At 35.6% G+C, this 20107-nt stretch overlaps 1 protein-coding gene across 2 annotated transcripts; it reads right to left on the reverse strand.

Annotated features, from left to right (window-relative positions):
• Positions 1–1032: 1032 nt before the first annotated feature.
• LOC128021611 (uncharacterized) lies at positions 1033–7517 on the reverse strand. Of its 2 annotated transcripts, XM_052608918.1 has the most exons (4): positions 6572–7517; positions 4435–4711; positions 2901–3884; positions 1033–1773 (listed from the first exon to the last, which is right to left on the reverse strand). In XM_052608918.1, exons 3-4 carry the CDS (start codon positions 2908–2910, stop codon positions 1118–1120), a joined length of 666 nt encoding a protein of 221 aa, XP_052464878.1. In that variant the 5' UTR covers positions 2911–3884; positions 4435–4711; positions 6572–7517; the 3' UTR covers positions 1033–1117. The 2 variants fall into 2 exon arrangements, with proteins under 2 accessions (XP_052464878.1, XP_052464879.1); XM_052608919.1 differs by lacking the exons at positions 2901–3884; positions 4435–4711; positions 6572–7517 and adding an exon at positions 2085–2772 and having other exon boundaries at positions 1035–1773.
• Between the last annotated feature and the right edge of the window lie 12590 nt (positions 7518–20107).

Raw genomic sequence — 20107 nt, forward strand, 5'->3', positions numbered from 1 at the left:
TGCTCCAAGCTGTCCAACTTACTTATCAGTTAATTGCATTCTGTGATGCGATGGATGTGTCAGATTTTACTTCCATATCACAAAGCTATGGAATGCTTTTTTTTGGGTTCTTAATTTTTGACATGTAGTTATTTTTCCTTTTTGCAGCATCCCCTGCTGACTCAACATTTTTATTGTTACTATTATCTGTTTAGTTGTTTATTAGTATTGAGTAATTGTTTAAGGTTATATGGTTGACATGTTCTGTTCTTTTTACCCACATATCGATTGAAATTTTAATTACTTACTCCTCCCTTGTTCCTTTTCTTTTTTTTTGTTCACAGTCTCCACAAGTTTTGTTGTATATAGTTCTTTTGGGGTTTCTGGTATTCTTAAATATCTCGCCTAGTCGAGGAGTGGCCTTGAAAATATTTTGGTGGTGGATAATGACAGTGATTTGGGAATGAAAAGTGTTGGGAACTCTTTTCTTGTAATCAAGAAAAATTTGATCATTTACCTAATTAAAAAAATATATGTTTTACCAATAACTCTATTCGTATCTTGTATAAAAAAAATTATTTAAAAAAAAAAGTGTGTGTGTGTGTGTATATATGTATATATATATATATATATATATATATATATATATATATATATATATATATATATATATATACATATATATATATATATATACATATATATATATATATATACATATATATACACACACATACACACACACACACACACACACATATATACCGCCAACCGGGGGTGGAGATGAGGATGAGAGTGTATTGGTCTTGCATAACTAGAACTATTAATATTTTCTAGAAGAAAAAGGCAGCGTACAAACATGTGCAGCTTTTTGGAGGCATGATCTCAGTTCTTGTTCACAGTTTCTCAGGGGTGCAAACACATGTATGGTCAAAAAAGAGAGAGGTAATCGAAGCCCCCGCCCAGAGGCAAATATCCAGATACTTACATTGCCACCAACCCCTGCCATCCCCAGCCCACCCCATAGGCACAGACTAGAATGAAATTCTGAAAATCTAAATACACAGACGCTAATTTGTAATAATCGATTTCATTTTTTATTCCGAAACATAAACTCTCATTGAACTATCTTCTTGCTTTACTCCAACTTCCTCTTCTTCCTGGCCACCTCCTGCAACGTATCCAGGGCCTTGCGTCTGGCTGCATTAATTTTCTTATCAACATGTTTGAGACGTGTCTGCCTCTCTTCGGCCAGAGCAGTGGTCATGGCCTTCTCTGCACTTTCACATGTAGCACTGCAGCCATACTCCACCTGCCTCTTCTGCTTTGCCTCCATCCTCTTCTCTCTGTCGGTCTTGTCCCTTCTCCCTGCAACCCTAATGTTCTGGCAGAGAGTTTTATCAATGTCAGCTCTTTTGAACATGCTAATGCCAGTCTTGCCCCTTGACCTCAGCACATATTTGACAGTCTGCACTGCATCAAAGGTGGAGATCTTCATGCTAGATCTTTTAGCATCAATCACATCTCCCATGAGACTAAAGGAGGACTCTACCAGTGGTCCATGGAAGATGGAGAGGGCCCGTCTGATAACCTGGCTGAGAGCTGGATACTTCCCCAAACTCATGACATGGGCCCACCACTTCACAATGTCATCTCCATCTTCATACTTGGCCAGGTTGGGGTCCACATTGTACCTAATGATCTCCTGGGTGATCTCACTCTCTAGGGGCACTAAATGTTTCATGATCCTAGCCAACTCCTTCATCTGGGTAACAGCCTGGGAATGTTGAATCTCTGAACACAAAAGAAGACATTTTGGAGAAAGTCGGTAACCAAACGACTGATGGACCCCATTATTGACTTCCATAGTAGGAAAAAAAAAATACTATGGAAGTCAATGGGGACCAGCAACTGTTTAATTTCCAACCTTCTTTAAAATACCTTTTTTTGTGTTTAGCAGAAGAAAGGAAATAATACAGGTTTGGAACAACTTGAGGGAGAGAAAATGACAGAATTTTCATTTTTGGGTGAACTATTCCTTTAACATTGTTGCCCCAGCATGACTATACCAGCTCAGCAAACAGAAGTCTACAGAGAAATGTCACCTTATTTGAGCAGACTTTGCTTTTCCAGTGCTTGATCGGTACATGATTGGAGCGTTTGGGCCGTGAACGACAGAGCGGAACGCGCAGCGCAAACACGGAGTCGGACATTGAGCAGAGAGTGCAGCGCGCCGACACCTATGGCCGACACACACACAGACACACGGAACAGAGAGTGCGGCGGCGCACACGGAGCGGAAAAGACCCGCTCATGAAAGCTGCGAGAGAATGAAACCCGATCCACATATTTTCGGCTTTTCAATAGCAGCCGCAAACAGGAAATCATTCAAACGAGGCAAAAAAGTGCTGCGTTAAATGCGTTTTTTTAACGCGTTAAACATTTCAAATTAATCGCAAAGATTTACGCGTTAATTCCCCCAGCCCTAATTAATATTAATAAAACATCCTAACTATCAGCATTGGCGTGTTCTACCTCTTTTACTGACGCCTTACAAAATGAAACGGGTAACATTAGCACCACAACCATTATTTGCACTCGAACAAATTAGCAGTAACTTACTCCTGAATATATTTTTAGGTTTCCATATATATCGACGGATTACGTTTTTCACAAGCACATGCGACCAAAATGGTTGTAATTTTGAGCCTAACAAGATTCTATGTAGCTACAGTCATCCATAATTTGATCTGCTAGCTAGCACTAACGTTAGGTCTTTACATGTGAACTTGATGTAGCTAAATCGTACTGATAGCAGGTTACACACAGACACACAACATATTACCTCGGCCTAGTTAAAATGTTTAATAAATTACATGACTAGTAGATTACATAACATTATAAACCAAAAATATCCTTACCTCCAGTCATTGATGATCCATGCTTCAGTCATGTTTAAGGTAAAAAAAAAAATGTTTTAATTCATCAAATTAAAACATTCATCAAAGATTGTTTGTGAGATGCTTAAACTGTCTTCCGTGTCTCTGTGTATCAGCACAGCCAGCCAAACAGCAGAAAGAAAACACAAGCCTGTGTGTTTAAAGCAATTCCACTTGTACGTACATCAGATATGATGACTACGGCTACAGTGGGTAATAATAACCATTAATCAATACATATTTAGATCTTAAACTCCTTTCTTGCATCTCTATAAGAAGCAGAAGTCACAGACTTGTTTTTGTTTTCTAGTGATTTGACATGGAAACCTTAAACCTGAGATTAATCATGTCTTGTACAATGATTCTTCTAACACAGATATTTACGCTCTTGGCTTTCTATTAAGTTTACTTGGCGCAGTCCCAGATGAGCCACGAGGAGGAGAGATCACTGATTTACATCTTAAAATATTCAATTTCTTTTTTTTTGTATCTCTATAAAATGTCAAAGCCATGTTTTTGTTTTACAGATTTAGATCGTAAAATAATTTCTTGCATCTCTATAAGAAGCAGAGGTCACAGACTTGTTTTTGTTTTCCAGCGGTTTAACATACGCTTCTGGCATGTGTACGCTGAGATGCTGGACCACAGGAGGACAGACATGCTGTACGGACGCGTAACCAGGTATGATCGCACACCTAATGAGAACTTATGCTTGCATCAATGGAATCAGATATGATGATTAAGGCTTTCCAGTGGTGTGACATGCACTTCAGACATGTGCGACGTGACATGTTTTTGACTTGAGTTCTTTGTAATATTTTCATTTTTTTGTGTTATGCACTATTTATGTATTTGTGTGGTTACTACATTGGTGCCTGTCGTCTTGACAATTTTAGGGAGATGCCACTTTAACTGCAAGGAGATCAGGGAGATGCTCCGGCCTTCTGGATACAGACAGCCCAGGCCCTGTGGAGAAAGAAGCAGCACAAACCACATATTACTATTTGTTTAGATATGTATTAGTATTGCTTAATTTGTGTGTTTGTAAACACTGTAAACCCGGATAAGTTGAATTTACTTAAAAAAACTGAGGTAACTCGTTGCCTTAAAAAAGTTAAGTAATGAAGCATTAGTTGAATAAGTGAAGTGGACTACGTTCAATGTACTAAACACACACACACACACATATATATATATATAGAGAGAGAGAGAGAGAGAGATACATTAATTCACAAAACAATGTATGTTTACACTTATTTATTTATTTTAACTGAAATATTGTAATTATTTTTCCCTGCACCAAAATGTCTTCACATTCAGTGTTTTTTTAATTCATATAAAGAACATACTTTACAACAATTAAAACAATGTCAAAGCAAATCAGTGCAAAGGCACAAAAAAATGTATTTGGTCCATATGTATTCTCAATTTAATCGGGTTTATAGTGCTTACATTTATCTGCTTAAACAACACAGCATCTCAGTCATTACCATTAACTATGAATGCAGGCCCATACTTAGCTGATTTGGGACCCGGTGCGAAGTAGGAAGCGTTCCGGGGGGGTGGGGCTCATTCAGTCCGTTTTCCCCTCAAGTGTGGAGTCCGGTGCGACCGCATCAGTTGCACCCCCTAAGGACAGCCCTGGCTGAATGTATGTTACTGATCACTGAACAAAGTCTGTGCCAATGGAGAAAGTAGTCTCTTTCTTTTTTTCAGGACGACAGGATGTGGTTCTCTGCAGTTTCCATCTAAGCAAGAAATCCACTCCCACTTGCAGCATCACAAAAGTGCTTCTGTAAAATTGGGGAGAAAAAAACTATCATTTTACATCCATTTATCAAAAATATTATTAACAGGTGAAATATCAGACCAGTATCAATTACAATACAACAATAGTTCACTTAAAGCATTTACCCAAAAATTCTGTCATAATTTTTTTTCATCCTCATGTGGTTCCAAACCTGTATGACATACATGTCTTACATGGTGTGTGTAGAACCGCATGAGTATAAGTGAATAACAATTCATGTGAACAATTTGTTTTAAGGATTATTTCGGGATTATAATTAAGGATTATATATTTTTTTCAATTATGTCATCATTTATTTACCCGACTGCTGGTCTCTGTGCATGAATATGTGTTCATGAGAATCTATTAGCAAAGCAATTCAATCCAACTCAACTAGGAAAAGCACAATAAAAACAAAGCATGCAATACAACAAATGTGCTTTTTTTTTTAGATAAATACATCTGCTGTGCTCGTCAGCTGTCATTTTGACAGTCATAACAATCGAAGCTCTGGTCAGGAGTCAGTGAAAAAGATTCAACTCAGTGAAGAAAGTACACAGTTTGTTTGTTTTTTTCTTGATTTTTTTTTCACAACTTTTGTGCAATTCAGAGTGAACTAAACTAATAGTGTCTCATGAACACACAGTCATGCACAGAGACCGACAATCTAGTCAGGATGTTGGTTTAATAATATGAAAAAGTTCAGTATGTTTCTGATTCTTTCTACGATTCCTGAATTCCATGCTGATCTCACTGCGCTGAGGGCTCTATCAAAATGTATGCGCATAAATGGGACAGCACATAAATAAATGACAGTACCAAAAAAATCATATCTAATCTGTAGTTCATGCTACCCATGTGTCATACTCCAAGTCTTGTGAGGGCACAAATTCACTTTGAAGGGTGAACAATTTAACTCATGCATTATAGAGGATTTGAGTATATTGAAAAGTTATTTTCAAATATATACAAATTTATATATATATATATATATATATATATATATATATATATATATATATATATATATATATATATATATATATATATATATATATATAAAATATGAAACCTACACATACATACATAAAATGGAAAAAATAACTACGTAAAATACAATATACTGAAACTCAACATTATGAAAACTCATTAAATTAATGCTTAGTATAATGACAAAAATGACAACATTTGGTCAGGAGAGGTGCAAGAAACAATTAACATTGCTGATATTGCTTTTTGACATTAAATTTAATCAGTGAGAAATGTTTCAGATCATCTAGGCACCCACAGCATACAAATAGCATTAACGTTACTAAATAATATCATTTTATGAAATAACGTACATAAAGTAAATGAAGTAAAACACTTATTTTCCGTGTTTTCCTTGTTAAAACCAACTTCTCCGTCTGCTCCGCTTTATAAGTGAAAGAAAATATCTCTCCGAAGAAAGTGTAGGAGCGCACAACATATTAATTTCACAATAATCAATATGCTGTTATAAAATAGATAGTTTAAATGAGGTAAAACGCTTAACGTTACTTCTGTTTTTTTCCGCGTCTGCACCATTATGGTCTGCTGCACAGCAGTTCAAATCTGTGAGGAACCATTAGGCTCGTTTAGGTGCTCAGAGCATTTAAATATCACCATAAAGTAATATCATCTTACAAAATACATGTAAACGAGGTAAGTTAAATCACTTATGGTGTTTTCCTTTGATAAAAAAAACGAATTCCCCGTCTTCTCCCCATCGCGAGTGGAAGAAAATATCGCTCTTGAGAAAAAGTTTTGGAGTAAAGCACATAAATATCACTAAAAACCAATATGATGTTATTAAAGACATTTTAAATGAGATAAAAACACTTACTTTTTAGATTTCCCATATAGAAAATAAAAGACGTCCTTGTCTGTTCCACATCGTGAGTGAAAGGAAATGTCCTTGAGAAAAGTTTATGTGCACACAGCAAATAAATGTCATTATAAAACAATATGATATTACAAACCCCATTTTATGAGTAAGGTTATACACTTTATTTCGCCATATTCCGTCCTCATACGAGCCGCGTCGTGAGCAAAGAAAATGGCGTCTGTGAAAAGTATTTCAGATGGGTCAGGCGCGTGCACACGAGTAAATGTCCCGGATGTGACTATTAACACTCAAAGGTAACTCTGATTATTTACATCGGCCAGAGGAGGCTGTTTACACTAGCTAAAATTCAACACCACAACTTTAACACTTTACTCTAAAAGTCCCCAACACTAGGATTTCAACACTGGGTAATTTGCTGTGATGAAAAGAAAAATATATCTTCCTCTTTACTTCCAATCATTACAATATTGTACAGCACCTCTTCAAGTTTTCATCAATTTTATGTTAACATCAGGGACACAACAATAAAATCCAGAAATCACAAATTTACCCGTGACTCCATGGAAAATAATTTGTGATTTCATATTTTGTTTTTGACCCTTTGAACCGTTGGACACGTCTCGGCATGAGACGGGAAGCGCCAGGCTGCAGCCAGTCTTGTTAGTAACAGGCAAAACTTGATGATATTGAATTGTTTGAGCTCAATCACATAATTACAATAAGATAGGCCATTAAAAAGTACAGTTTACTCAGAATTCTTAAGTAATGTAAAGAAATGACACATGTTTAAGTAATACAAAAACAATTAGTTTGAGTAGAAACTACTGATTGGACTTAAAAACACAAGTACAATAAGAAATGACATGAAAAAGTTTAGCTTACTCAGAATTAACAAGTAATTTCAATAAATTAGAAACATTTAAGTAATATGAACTCAATTTCTTGAGTTGAATTAAAATCTGGGTTTACAGTGTTAACTCACAAACTGTCACACAGAGACTTGTAAGAATAAATGTGAGTGAGCTGTACAGATTTAGTGCTTAATTTCAATTCCCTTTATTTTGAAATGGTGATGAAAATGAAAAATCATGAAAGAATGGTAGAAACCTCAGTTTGTTTTCATGCCAAGAGTTCAAAAGATAGCATCCATTCAATTGTTTTAGAAAGAAAAAAAAACACTTTTTTCTGTTTAACTCTCTTACAGTTTTTTTTTTTTATTCGCTTTGGTACTATTTTCACAAGTAAGGTGTACATTTTCAAAACTCTTAGTACAAAAATCCAAACTGATCACACTTGTAACAGCTTGTCATTCTTTCAAAACCTGATTTCATGCTTTCATTACAGTTATAGACTTTTCAGTCCACATAGTCATTGTTTCAAACACAAGATTATTGTAATATGTAATGAAAACATTTGGTTTAATCACATAAACACAACGGTATGATCTTCTTTCAATGTAGTACTTTTAACATAAACTGCAAACTATGCAAGATACATGTTTCAAATCACCGTTGTTGCTGAAATAATTACAGTAATACAGGCTATGCCACATTAGAAAATACACATGCATAACCTATGTAATTGAATCCATAATGCTTGTAATAGTATATATCCAGTGTGTTATCAGAAGGTGTTATGAAGCACAACCATGAGGCTCTGTGCTAACAGTTTGCTGGCAATAAAGTAAATTATTTCACTCTATACCATTTTACTGAATCTATACTGTAGTGGACCTTTAGAGAGGAGGGGTGAGTTACAGTAATTCGGCAGTCTCTACCATGGTAATCTGTTTACAGTATCGCATACATACATGCATACTGTAATGTAAAATGCTGTATTTGATGCCATCTATCTCCCATCTACTGATGCATCTCTGATCAATCTGATGTTTTACAGTCATTGACTGTTTCCTCTCCCTTATACTCTATTCTGTTTTACAGTATTTTCACAAATGGCAAATTTCTCTGTATCTCTCTCTTTCTCACACACACACACACACACACACACACACGTGTGTGCACACAATTTGAACATCGTGGTGGTTATTATCTATAAATCACTTATGTAAAAATAATTCAAACATTTGGTTATCCATATCAGAAATTGTAAACAAGTTCTATAGAAACTGTATTGAATCAATATTTATAGAGATGTACCAAATGATTCATTGATTAACCATTGAGATCAGTTGGATTAAATCATAGACAAATGTAGTAAACTGAACAAGAAGAGATGCAAATCAAAGGTTTGATAGTAAGAGCTTTATGAAAGGCAGTTACTTTGAATGAAACATTTATGTAGGCGAAACACTTATTTTGTGTTGTGAAAAGGATACTTTGTGATTTTGAGTATTGTACTTACACAATTGAAAACATGATGAAATGTTTGAAAAAAGTGCACTTTTGATGATCTGTTGTGATATTAGCACTAAGAGTTTTGAAAATGTACACCTAACTTATTTCACTTCTACAAGACCAATCTTACATCTATATTCCAAAGAATTCTTGAATTACAACCATTTAAGTTCGTAATGTGCATTTTCATGTCTATTAAAAAAAGGATTATACTTGTTAAGGGGTTAAAACAACCAACAAACCCGCCAACAAACAAACGCACCATTCTCATTCGTAATGAAAAGAAATAAACAAGAAGAGAGGACGAGTTGTTTTCAACCGTTTACAACATTGTCAACATAGACAGTAAAAGAAAGCATGGAAGCCTCCGTTGACCTACCGTCCCATGTATATAAAGATAATAAATTCTTCATTTACAAGGATTAGTTTAAACATTGGCATAGGTATTTGTACACCATTGAGGGCATATTTATGAATAAAAATATTGATTTTAGATTATAAAATACCTAAAAAGTTACTTATTGTCCCTTTAAGACTACAGTATAATACACATATGCACATTGTACATCCCTGTATATCTTAATATTTAAGACTACAGTTTAATTTCATGCACATTATTTCGCATTCTATATTTAATTCTACAATATACCATTATATACCATATATATATTTTTAAATTGTATTCTTATATTTTTATTGTTTACTTTTATTTCATTCTTACATAGCTATATTTATGTATATTTTCATCTGTGTTGTTTTCTTTAATAACTGCACTGTCCATGGAGCTAACCTGACTCACATTTCACTGCTGGTTATATATGCTATATATAATTTTGTATGTGACGAATAAAAATTTTGAATCTTAAATCTTGAATCTTAATATTTATTATGGTTAATGGTACACACATTTACAGCTTAGCTCTAAATAAATAATTAAATTAAATAAATAACATCCACAATTTCAAGGATGTGCATGCCATTAAGTATGCAAAGTTATATATTTTTTATCATATTTATTTTTATTTAACATTTATTCTCTTTCAACCATATGTAAATTCTTAGAAAAAACTCAAGAGATATAGGCTATGGAATCGTTTTTCGTTATCTTAGAATAATCAATATGATTGAGAAGATTTGAGTCTTAATCGGTTTAGTCATTCAGATGCACACTCCATACCAGTCGGTGGCGGTAATGCACCTTTACGTTGTGTGACAACCGCCAAGAAAAACTCCGGAAAGAAGAACCATATGCAAAGCTTTGTGTTAGGATTTGAAAGCAGGCCTCTGGCTCGGCCTGGACGCGACGGTAACCCGCGGCGAAATCCGTCGTATCGGTCGTTTGATTAGCTCTTTGTAAACGTCTAATCTAGCTGAAAAGAACGCTACATTGTTTATGTGTTTTGGAGCTGTTTTCGCGGAGATATTTGCCGATTAAAAATGGCGGCCGGGAACGCGAATTCTCAGCATGCATTGTTTAGCGAGAAGGTGAGTGCCTTTGTTTTCATTTTTGTTATGAACATTAATAACTGAAAACATCTATGGGATACAGATGATGATGATGATCATGACAGGTAGCAAAAGAGAACCGGCATGATGAGATATGCATATATAGAGAGACATATATAGACATGCAATATTCATTATTTGTGTGACGTCATTGACATTAAGTTCAAAATAAGCTCTTTATTTTAATAGTTATACTTAGTGTGTGTGTGTATGTATCCATCCTGTTTGCACCATTAAGTAAAATTTCATACTGGACTGGATATAATAGTTTGTAAACTATGTTTGTGATTGTTTTTGCAAAGTATGTACATTAACCATGTTTTGTATATTTGTCATTTATAATCTTTAACAGCAGGAAGTACACCCTCTGGCCTCACTGCAGAAAGGCGTGAGATCTCTTCCTGGGCATCTGAGAACGTGTGTGCATGTGCCTCACTGATTTGTCATTTCCTGTTGCAGTACAATACTCAAAATTCCATCAAATGTGGTTGTTATTCTCTCTTCTTTTCTTATGTTGTTAGTGGAAATTATTAGGATGGGCTTGGTGGTGAGGAACCTACCTCCATTTCTTCTGAAGTCTGTTCCTCAGAGCTCCTCGAGATGCTGACAGCAAGTCACATTTTGAGCCAGAAACGGAGCCTGCATCTGGAAAGTGGTCTGGTGAGTCTTATTAGAAATAAAGTGTCACATCTCTCTTCACAGAAAGCATATGCAGAGATTGGACTTGATTTTTAGACAAGAAAAAAACATACCTTAAATGTCTTTAACACACACAAACACACACATTTGTTTTAGTGAAAAGTGGGTTCATCCCATTGGCGTAATGGTTTTTATACTGTACAAACTGTATATTCTATGGCCCTACACCAAACCCTAACAGGAAACTTTGTGCATTTTTACTTTCTCAAAAAAACTCATTCTGTATGATTTATAAGCTTTTTGAAAAATGGGGACATGGGTTATGTCCTCATAAGTCACCCTCTCCTTGTAATACCTGTGTCATACCCATTATACAAAGATAATTTCTGATATGTCACAAAAACAAGAGCACACATACACACACACACACACACACACAAAGAGAAAAAAAAAATAAGTACATTTTTAAGAGAAATAAATAGGTTACAAGGGTAGGATTTGGTTGAGGTTTATTTACATTTGATTTTGCTTTATTTACTGTCATTACTAGGTTCTAAGTACATGTAGCATTTGTAACAAAGAGACTGTTCAATAAAGCGTTTCCAAAATGTATTTGGGTTTGACGGTACATTCATCTATTTTAACGAGTTTACACTTGTGATATGCATTAATATTTCCACACGTATGCCTTAGTAAATAACATTTTCAATATTTTCCAGGATGCAGAGTGGCTGAGCACCAGTGACAGAGTGGGTGACAGAGCAGTGGCCGGCGTACAAAGGGATACAACGTCTAGAATGCAGATCACTCTGAGGATCAAGCTGTGAATTTTACCATGATACAAACTGATGATTGGTTAACAACATTGATTTACATTTAATAGGAATAATGCCGCCGGATCGCAGGTTGGCATCGTTTATGGTTAGAACAATGACCCTCGTAATAGAACTAGAACCCTAGAACTATCTCTTGTATGAACTACATTTTCATGTGTTTTTTTTTTTTTATTTGACATTTAAAAATCTTTGCAAATAATGAAAGGGTTATGCCTTCTATCATCATCACAGCCTCCAAAGCGCTGCTTTGCCTTCATGACATCCGTTCTTTTAGGCAAAAGATTTCGCACGTCTTGTGCCAGTCCAAGAATTTCCTCACAATATAAATGCCCCCGGCAGTCCCTCACAATCACATCCTCCTCGATTTTGGCTGTCAATTCAACTGGCAGAGACTGAAAAAAGAAAGAAATTAAAATAGCAGAAAGTTAAAAGAGTGTCAACCGCAGTGGCGTGGCTGCACATTGAACAACTTCTTGGAATGTGTAATCCATCTGCCTATGGTTTCCAGAGACGGGTGGCACTCACAGGGGAAGGTCTCCACATCGATGCAGACTTCCTCACTGCCATGTTTAATTAAAATAGCAGCAGTTAAAAGAATGTCAACCACAGAACCTTAAACAAGAACAAATATTAAGCAATGACAGCATGGTTGCGCTGCTTTTCTCTCCGCAGAGCCGGGCTGTCTGTATCCAGGAGGCCAGAGCATCTCCCCATGGTTTTTTATTTATTCCATGCATATATTCATCTCACCATCATCTGCTTCATAGCGTCCCTCTGTTCAGCTCCTTAGAGAGCTCCAGAACCTGATTGGTCAGATCTTTTTCAGTCAGAGAGCTCCACTGTCCAACTGCTGCATATATATCTATTATTATTATTGTTTATTTATTAATTCATTTTTTCAGATGACAAGATGGGAAACAGAGTGACCAGTGACAGGTAGACACTTCCTGTGGAAGTGGGAGTTTGATAAGTAGAAATAATATTTTTTGAAAATGCTTTTGCATTTGGCCAAATCTTTGCTTCTTGTACCTTCCTGTGTATCTTAATAGTTAAGACTACAGTACAATGCACATTGTACATCCCTGTATATCTTAATATTTAAGAATACAGTTTACTTTCATGCACATTATTTCGCATTCTATATTTAATTCTACAATATACATATATTTTTTTAAATTCTTATATTTTTATTGTTTACTTTTATTTTATTCTTACATAGCTATATTTATGTATATTTTCATCTGTGTTGTTTTCTTTAATAACTGCACTGTCCATGGAGCTAACCTGACTCACATTTCACTGCTGGTTATATATGCTATATATAATTTTGTATGTGACGAATAAAAATCTTAAATCTTGAATCTTAATATTTATTATGGTTAATGGTACACACATTTACAGCTTAGCTCTAAATAAATAATTTAATAAATAACATCCACAACTTCAAGGATGTGCATGCCATTAAGTATGCAAAGTTATATATTTTTTATCATATTTATTTTTATTTAACATTTATTCTCTTTCAACCATATGTAAATTCTTAGAAAAAATTCAAACATGATACTAATTATGTGCTACATATGAAAAGGATCAAATATATATTTACATGCACATGTAGTGCAATAACAAGATACCAATATATAAATACATTTTATAAAAAACCATTTCAGTAAACTCTAAAACATTACATTATCTACATTAAAAAATTGTTTAAAAAAACTATGAAAGGCTAAGTTGTGGTCTGTGCTTGACAACGGGTAGGTTCACAATCTTTAAAGAAAATTCTAAGCTTCCTATCACTGTTTATAAGTCCTGTACAATAGGTTTAAATCCATCCAAGGTTAAAAAAAAACATTGTCATTCCTCAAAATATCATTTTAAAATGACCTAAATTCTCAGAGATCCCCAAACAGTTCGCGCGAAACTGTTCAAAAGATTCAGTTTCCTTAAATCATAGACATATAAATAACTAGACGCCTCATTGGCCGCTTTGAGCCGCGTCCGCCATATTGGCGCAGGCAACAGTTCCCTGTAAACAAATGCAACAAATAGAGAGCTGAGGCTTTTCTGAGTAAAGATACGACAAGGTTTGTTTTTATCAACTGATATCAGTGGTTTATGAGTGGTGTACAAAAAATCCAGATACTTAAAATCTCGATTGTTAAATTGTTAGATTAAATTTATTTATTAAAAGGCAAATGCAAAAGCTCACACTTGTGTAAATTAAATCTTCACAAAAATAATTTTCTGTGTGTAACCTCAACATTTTAGCTTTTCTTGTGCTTCAGGTAAGAACATACCTCTCTCTCTTTGAAATACTGAAAAAAAAAAATGCCCATCTTAAGCAATAATTTACCAAAATTGAGAAATGTAACAAACTGACAAATACAAACCACACTGGCAGGCTTCTTTCTATATTTTTATAGCACTAAATTGATACATACTCCAAAACGGACAATAACAAAGATAACTGATGGCTTTATGAAGTATAATAGTTCAGCAAATATATTTTTTAATATAGTATAAAAATGCAACAGTAAATAATACATGTACAATAGTATAATATATATATATATATATATATATATCTTGGTGAAGAAACAGGTAGGTAAACGAGCAGATCGAGGAGCAACGGGATAGTAATCCAAAGAATGGCAGTAGAGCTTGGATGAGACAAAGACACAGGCACAGACACCACAGTAAGACTGCATGGGTGTTTGAATCGGGATCTGAATCAATCATGCATTTAATACTGATATTTGCACTTTTCAAATGATTTTTTTTATATATAATTGAAAATTTCAGAAATCCTTACCTGACGCCCTGATAGAATTGAAGAGGAGCTCCAAGTGATCCTGACTAAATCGATAGGTGCAGACATATCGCTGAATTTGTAGCAGCTCAGGAATCAACAACATGAGGGTATCAATGTTGATGATGAAACCCATGACAGACAGGTACCTTCAAAATAAAATGTTTTGTCAATATGTCAGTATTGTCAACATGGCAAAAATCAAAATACTCCAAAAGGTAGCATTGTGTAATTTTGCTCACTAAAAGCTGAAAATGGACTAACAACAACACAGGGTGACAGGCTAGGGAAGTGACCAATAGATGGCTATAATAATTGAAATTTGACTCCTTTGTAAGATAAGTCAACAAGATTGATAACAGGACAATGATACATTACTGTTAAATCCAAAATATTTGGGGCTTTTGGTAAAACATTCAGAATGGCTCCCAAGAAGCCACCCCACTGCAATGTCCCTGGCTGGTAACTGCATTTTCAGAGTACATAAAAGGTATAATATTTAAAGTGAATACTGCAAAATTACTGTATGCTCCTTAAGAGTGAAAATTAGTTAAGGGTTAGGATCGTTTAACATAAGTAATTATTTATCTGTAGGCCATTAAGCCGATTAAGAACAACATTAGAACAGAACTTGGAAGGTATGAAACATGAACAAAATGCCATACATACCATTCTGCAACCTGTATGAACTGAAAAATACTGAACATAGAAGAATACCAATCAAACAAAACAGTCAATAAAAAGAAAAGAACAAGGGAACAGAGCTTCATATGAACTTATGAACTCTTCAAACGAACATAAACTTGACTTTTAAATGACCTCTTTGATTGGTGAAGGGGTGTGCCATCTTTCATCACCAAACTGATCAAATATTCCCTGGCTCTCAACAAGAACTCTACTCTATCACTCCAATTCCAAGCAGCCAGGGGACTTTTGAACCCTTTAGTTCGCGGATTGCGGCTGTTCATAATGTCAAAGAGCCTGTCAATCATCTAAAAGCAAATGTTTGCATTAAATGAAAGCATTTCATTCATAACCATGTTTGCATATAGTACTACCTCAATGAATTCAGCTGTTGCTTCACAGTGTTCAAACTGTGGATAGCCAAGGTCTCGCAGTGTTCGCAGAGCTACTGTCACGGAGCGACTGAGTGTCTGTGCGGCCAAGGAAACCTTCATCTTCTGAGAATCGAAATGTACATGCTTGTCTGTTAACTTGTTGGCTGCATGCAGTCCATCTTTGATTTGAATGTCATTTAACTGAACAATGTGTTTCCAGTTGATCTGGCCAGTACTGCTCTTTATAGGACTGTAAGCCTGCAACATATTCCGTGACAGCTTCAACATGTGGCAAACATCCATCATTACAAAGACCTTCTCACCAGTCACTGAATGTGAAAAAAATGTCTTTAAGGGCTCATGTGGGTTTGCCTTTAACTGGCACCCAAGCCGGTTGTACATACTAATGTTGGTGGCATGTCCATCCATCGTAATGCAGAGTACCCTTATGCCACGCTCATGCAGCTCCTCCAATGCATGAAGAATTAACACCTTCTGTTTATCTGGTGACAGAGTGTTGGTGAGGTAGTAGGCAATTGGAGCCTTCCAATGTGCTTGTAAGCCAACCACCATGAAAACTAGAGCCTCTGTGGCAACATCGGTTTCATTCATACCATCCCCCATATCAACAAATCCAGACATGTTCTGTGTGTGAGGATTGTACTGGATGTGTTTCTTGATGGCCATGGCATCCAACATCAGAGTTACACATCCATATTTAGCTGGGTCTTCCTCTTGTCGTCTTTTCAGCATGTCCAACATCATCATGTTGAGGCCAGGCTTGGCATCCACAGAACTCATCCACCTTCATGAAATGAAAAAGTAGTTATTTAATGTATTAAAGTTCTTTGTAAAAGTGCAATCAATGAAATGAAGAATACCTCTGTAATGTATGTGGATGTGGGAGGCCAAGATGAAGAGATTTCCTCAAATAATTGTAGGCTTTTGGACCATGTAAATGAAGAGTGAGGGCAAACTCCCTCTGCTCTTTTGTGTACTCATGGCCCTGTTTTGACAAGAGGTCTACCGGAAGATCTGTAATTAATTAAGAACAGACTAACTAGTAAATGCTCTTCCCATTAAAAAAAGAAGAAAAAATATTATTTTCATTTTACCAGAGTAGAAACCAAGTCTCTCTTTCAGATCTTCATTTATGAGGTTCTTTCCCTTCAGATCCTCTAGAAGATCACGCACCGTCTTCTTTGCCCTCCGTTCCCGGTCCTTGACATTCCTCAACTCGTGCTCCAGACTCTCCACTCTAGCCAAGGCTTCACAAAGTCTGGTCTTTAGAACAGCAGGAGATGCAGGCAATGCATAGGAGTGATCCTATTAGAGAAAATAATGAAAATATTTGGCATAATGTTAATTTCACATGAAACACAGCCTCAGCTGTTTGGGGCATAACTAGTACAGTTTTCTGTCAGCTGGAATGAATTCCTAATCATGATCTAAACATTAAAAATCATACACATACTATCTGGGATAAAATTACAGTAAATAAATTACAACAATTTTTCATTTTTGAAAACATTTTTTTTTTCAATTATTTAATCTCATGACCCCTCAATCCCACTGCCATTACAGTGTTTGTGTCTGTATGTGGGTCAAGGACAAATAGTGTTTCCAATAGTATCATTTGCCAATATTTTGACATTTTATTGTCTCAAACATTATTTAAATATGAAACTAGACAATTTACTTGCGTTTACAACAAAATCTCATCTTTGACCCATGTATATCATTCAATGTGTGCAGGTGTATATGCGAATGTGTCTGAAAACAGTGACAGAAAGAAACAGATATGATTTAATAAGACCACAGTCATAATGCTCAGAGTTGTTCTAGTCTTAACAAGTACAAATATTCACAACATTAGGCAGAGGAGGGTCGACCTCTTGGAAATCCTGGGAACAGTACACTGACCAGCTCTCCTCAGCTTTCCTTGAGGTCTTTGTTTTCCTGGTTTCCACAGGCTAAAATAAATATTAAATAATGTAACTAACTATTTAATGACACGCTATCAAATAATTATAAACCAGTGACCATAAAACCTACTCTTTGTAGATGACGGGGGAAACTGAAAATCGATGGTTTAGCTCCATCCCTAATCCTCACAATTTGACCTGTCCTGTCAAAGTCCTCCGGCTTGAAGTGTTCACTGCATAGCACGGAGGACTTGCTTGCGCAAAAACCTTCTCTTCTTAAATCTACTTCCCACTGCCTCCTCAACTGTATGTTTTTGGGAAACCTTCAGTGTGTGAAAAGAGTTAGCTAGCCAACTAATTAAATTTGATTCATGTCGCTTAGTCGGAACGAGTAACGTTATTTCAGCACAGAAAAAAACGGCAATATAAATGAATATCTCGATTACGGGCGATTTACCATATATAATTTAACATATGCTAAAACTATACAATAAAGAGTGTAAAATTTCTGGGTTCCTCAACTCAGCAACAAAACATCGATATCGCTAACTTAGCTAACAGTGTGTGACTCCGACGGTCACGGTCCATTACCGTCAAGCTGTGTAGTCTACATAATGTTTTATTGACCAAATACAACCAGATCAGTGTCAGACAATAACTTTTCAGTCTTACCTGTGAAAAGTAATTCCCCGAGACCTATTTTCAATTGTGCGGCGGTTTGTACAGCCCCAAGCAGCACACGACTGAGGCATTTTCTCGATTCCACTTATGAGAATGATGGAACAGATGCCCGCACAAAGATGGCGGCGACGTTGACGTGCGGTCGAGCGGCCAATGAGGCGTCTAGTTATTTATATGTCTATGCCTTAAACCCCACCTTTCGGTAGCATACTGTGTTCTGATTGGTCAGTAACATAGTCAGTTTTGATTGGTTGTTCCGCACACACCTCCACGGTAAACTATGCATTGGCATCCGTTTGGGGTGAATTATGTTTTATTCCTCTCATCGCGAAGCAAACAGTAAAATAAAAAACTTGAACAGTCTCGCTGCTTTTTCTTCTGTGTGGGTGTATTCAAGCGCGCGCTTCAGTTTGAATCTGAATAGCGCGTTCAGCGCGGGGGCGTGGTCACATTAGATATAATGAAGGGAGACATGAAAAACAGACATCGTTGTTTTCATATGGATTACTTTATCACAGAATATCTGTTAGCAGCACTGGTTTAGTTTTAAAGTAGACATGTCAAGCTTTCTATAGATATCTCTCTCATGTCTCTTCGTTGAGTATTCACGGAGTTACACTTCATTTTAATGTACTGTCATTACATTAAATGAACTGTCAAGCAGCTGATCGCTGACACTCAGTGTGGTTTCACTTTTTTTTAGGTAAGTTTAGTCTATTAAATTACACAAATAGTACATTAAAATGTTCCTGACACTTTATTTCATGTAAATTGTACGCTTTCGTTTAATATTTACTTTATAGAAATGGTTTAGCGTCGTCAGAAAAAGTCAGTTAGCATCTCAAAGGTAAGGCTAACTACAAGAGGTAAGGATAGACATGAGCTCTTATTTATTAAGTTTGGGCTTTTAATGTCATCTTGTGTGTAGATGCTCTCTCTCTCTCTCTGTCTCTCTCTCTCTCCATATATATCAATGGATGAATGGAAGTAACTTAACCGAATTAATTTAACCCTAAAAGTATGCACTGTTTAATCCTAAAATGTGCACTATCGTAACCGGATAACGTTACATCACTTACATATAGCGTGAAAATGGACAAAAACCTTCAGGTTTTGATCTTTCATGGTAAACACATAAATACAAACTTGTTCTGTGATTTCAGAAGTGCCAGAAAAAAAACATCTATGACACAGGAGAAGTTCCTGATTTTAACATTTCTGAAGGGAGCTTCTGACAGAGAGGATGAAAACATACACATTTTGATGTCCACGCTGTAGGAGCATTACTACATAAGTAAAACCTAAATATATATATTTATTGTAAATGATTATATAAATTATATATTCTGTGAATAATTATTTTTCTTTTCTGCATTTCACCTCTGCTATAGTTTATGCCTTATACCTGGCATTGTATAATAAATATTGTTGTCTCTGTGACAGTATGCGTATGTTCCTAGGTTCTTCCATGCTGATGGCTGTGCTCTAGTCATATCTCCTGTCGAAGAACATTTTTAGACCTTATGAACCATGAATAGTAAGCAATTCGTCAAACATACACCATTCAAAAATGTAAGGGTCAGATTTGTCATGTATTTCAAAGACATCTTTTATGCTCACCACTGCTGCATTTATTTGATTAATATACAGTTAAATTGTGAAATTACCATTTTTTAATAACTATTTTCTATTTAAGTTTGTTTTAATAAGTGATCAAAGCTG

Source organism: Carassius gibelio, chromosome A10 (genome assembly GCF_023724105.1).
Source record: "Carassius gibelio isolate Cgi1373 ecotype wild population from Czech Republic chromosome A10, carGib1.2-hapl.c, whole genome shotgun sequence".
Classification (NCBI taxonomy): domain Eukaryota; kingdom Metazoa; phylum Chordata; class Actinopteri; order Cypriniformes; family Cyprinidae; genus Carassius; species Carassius gibelio.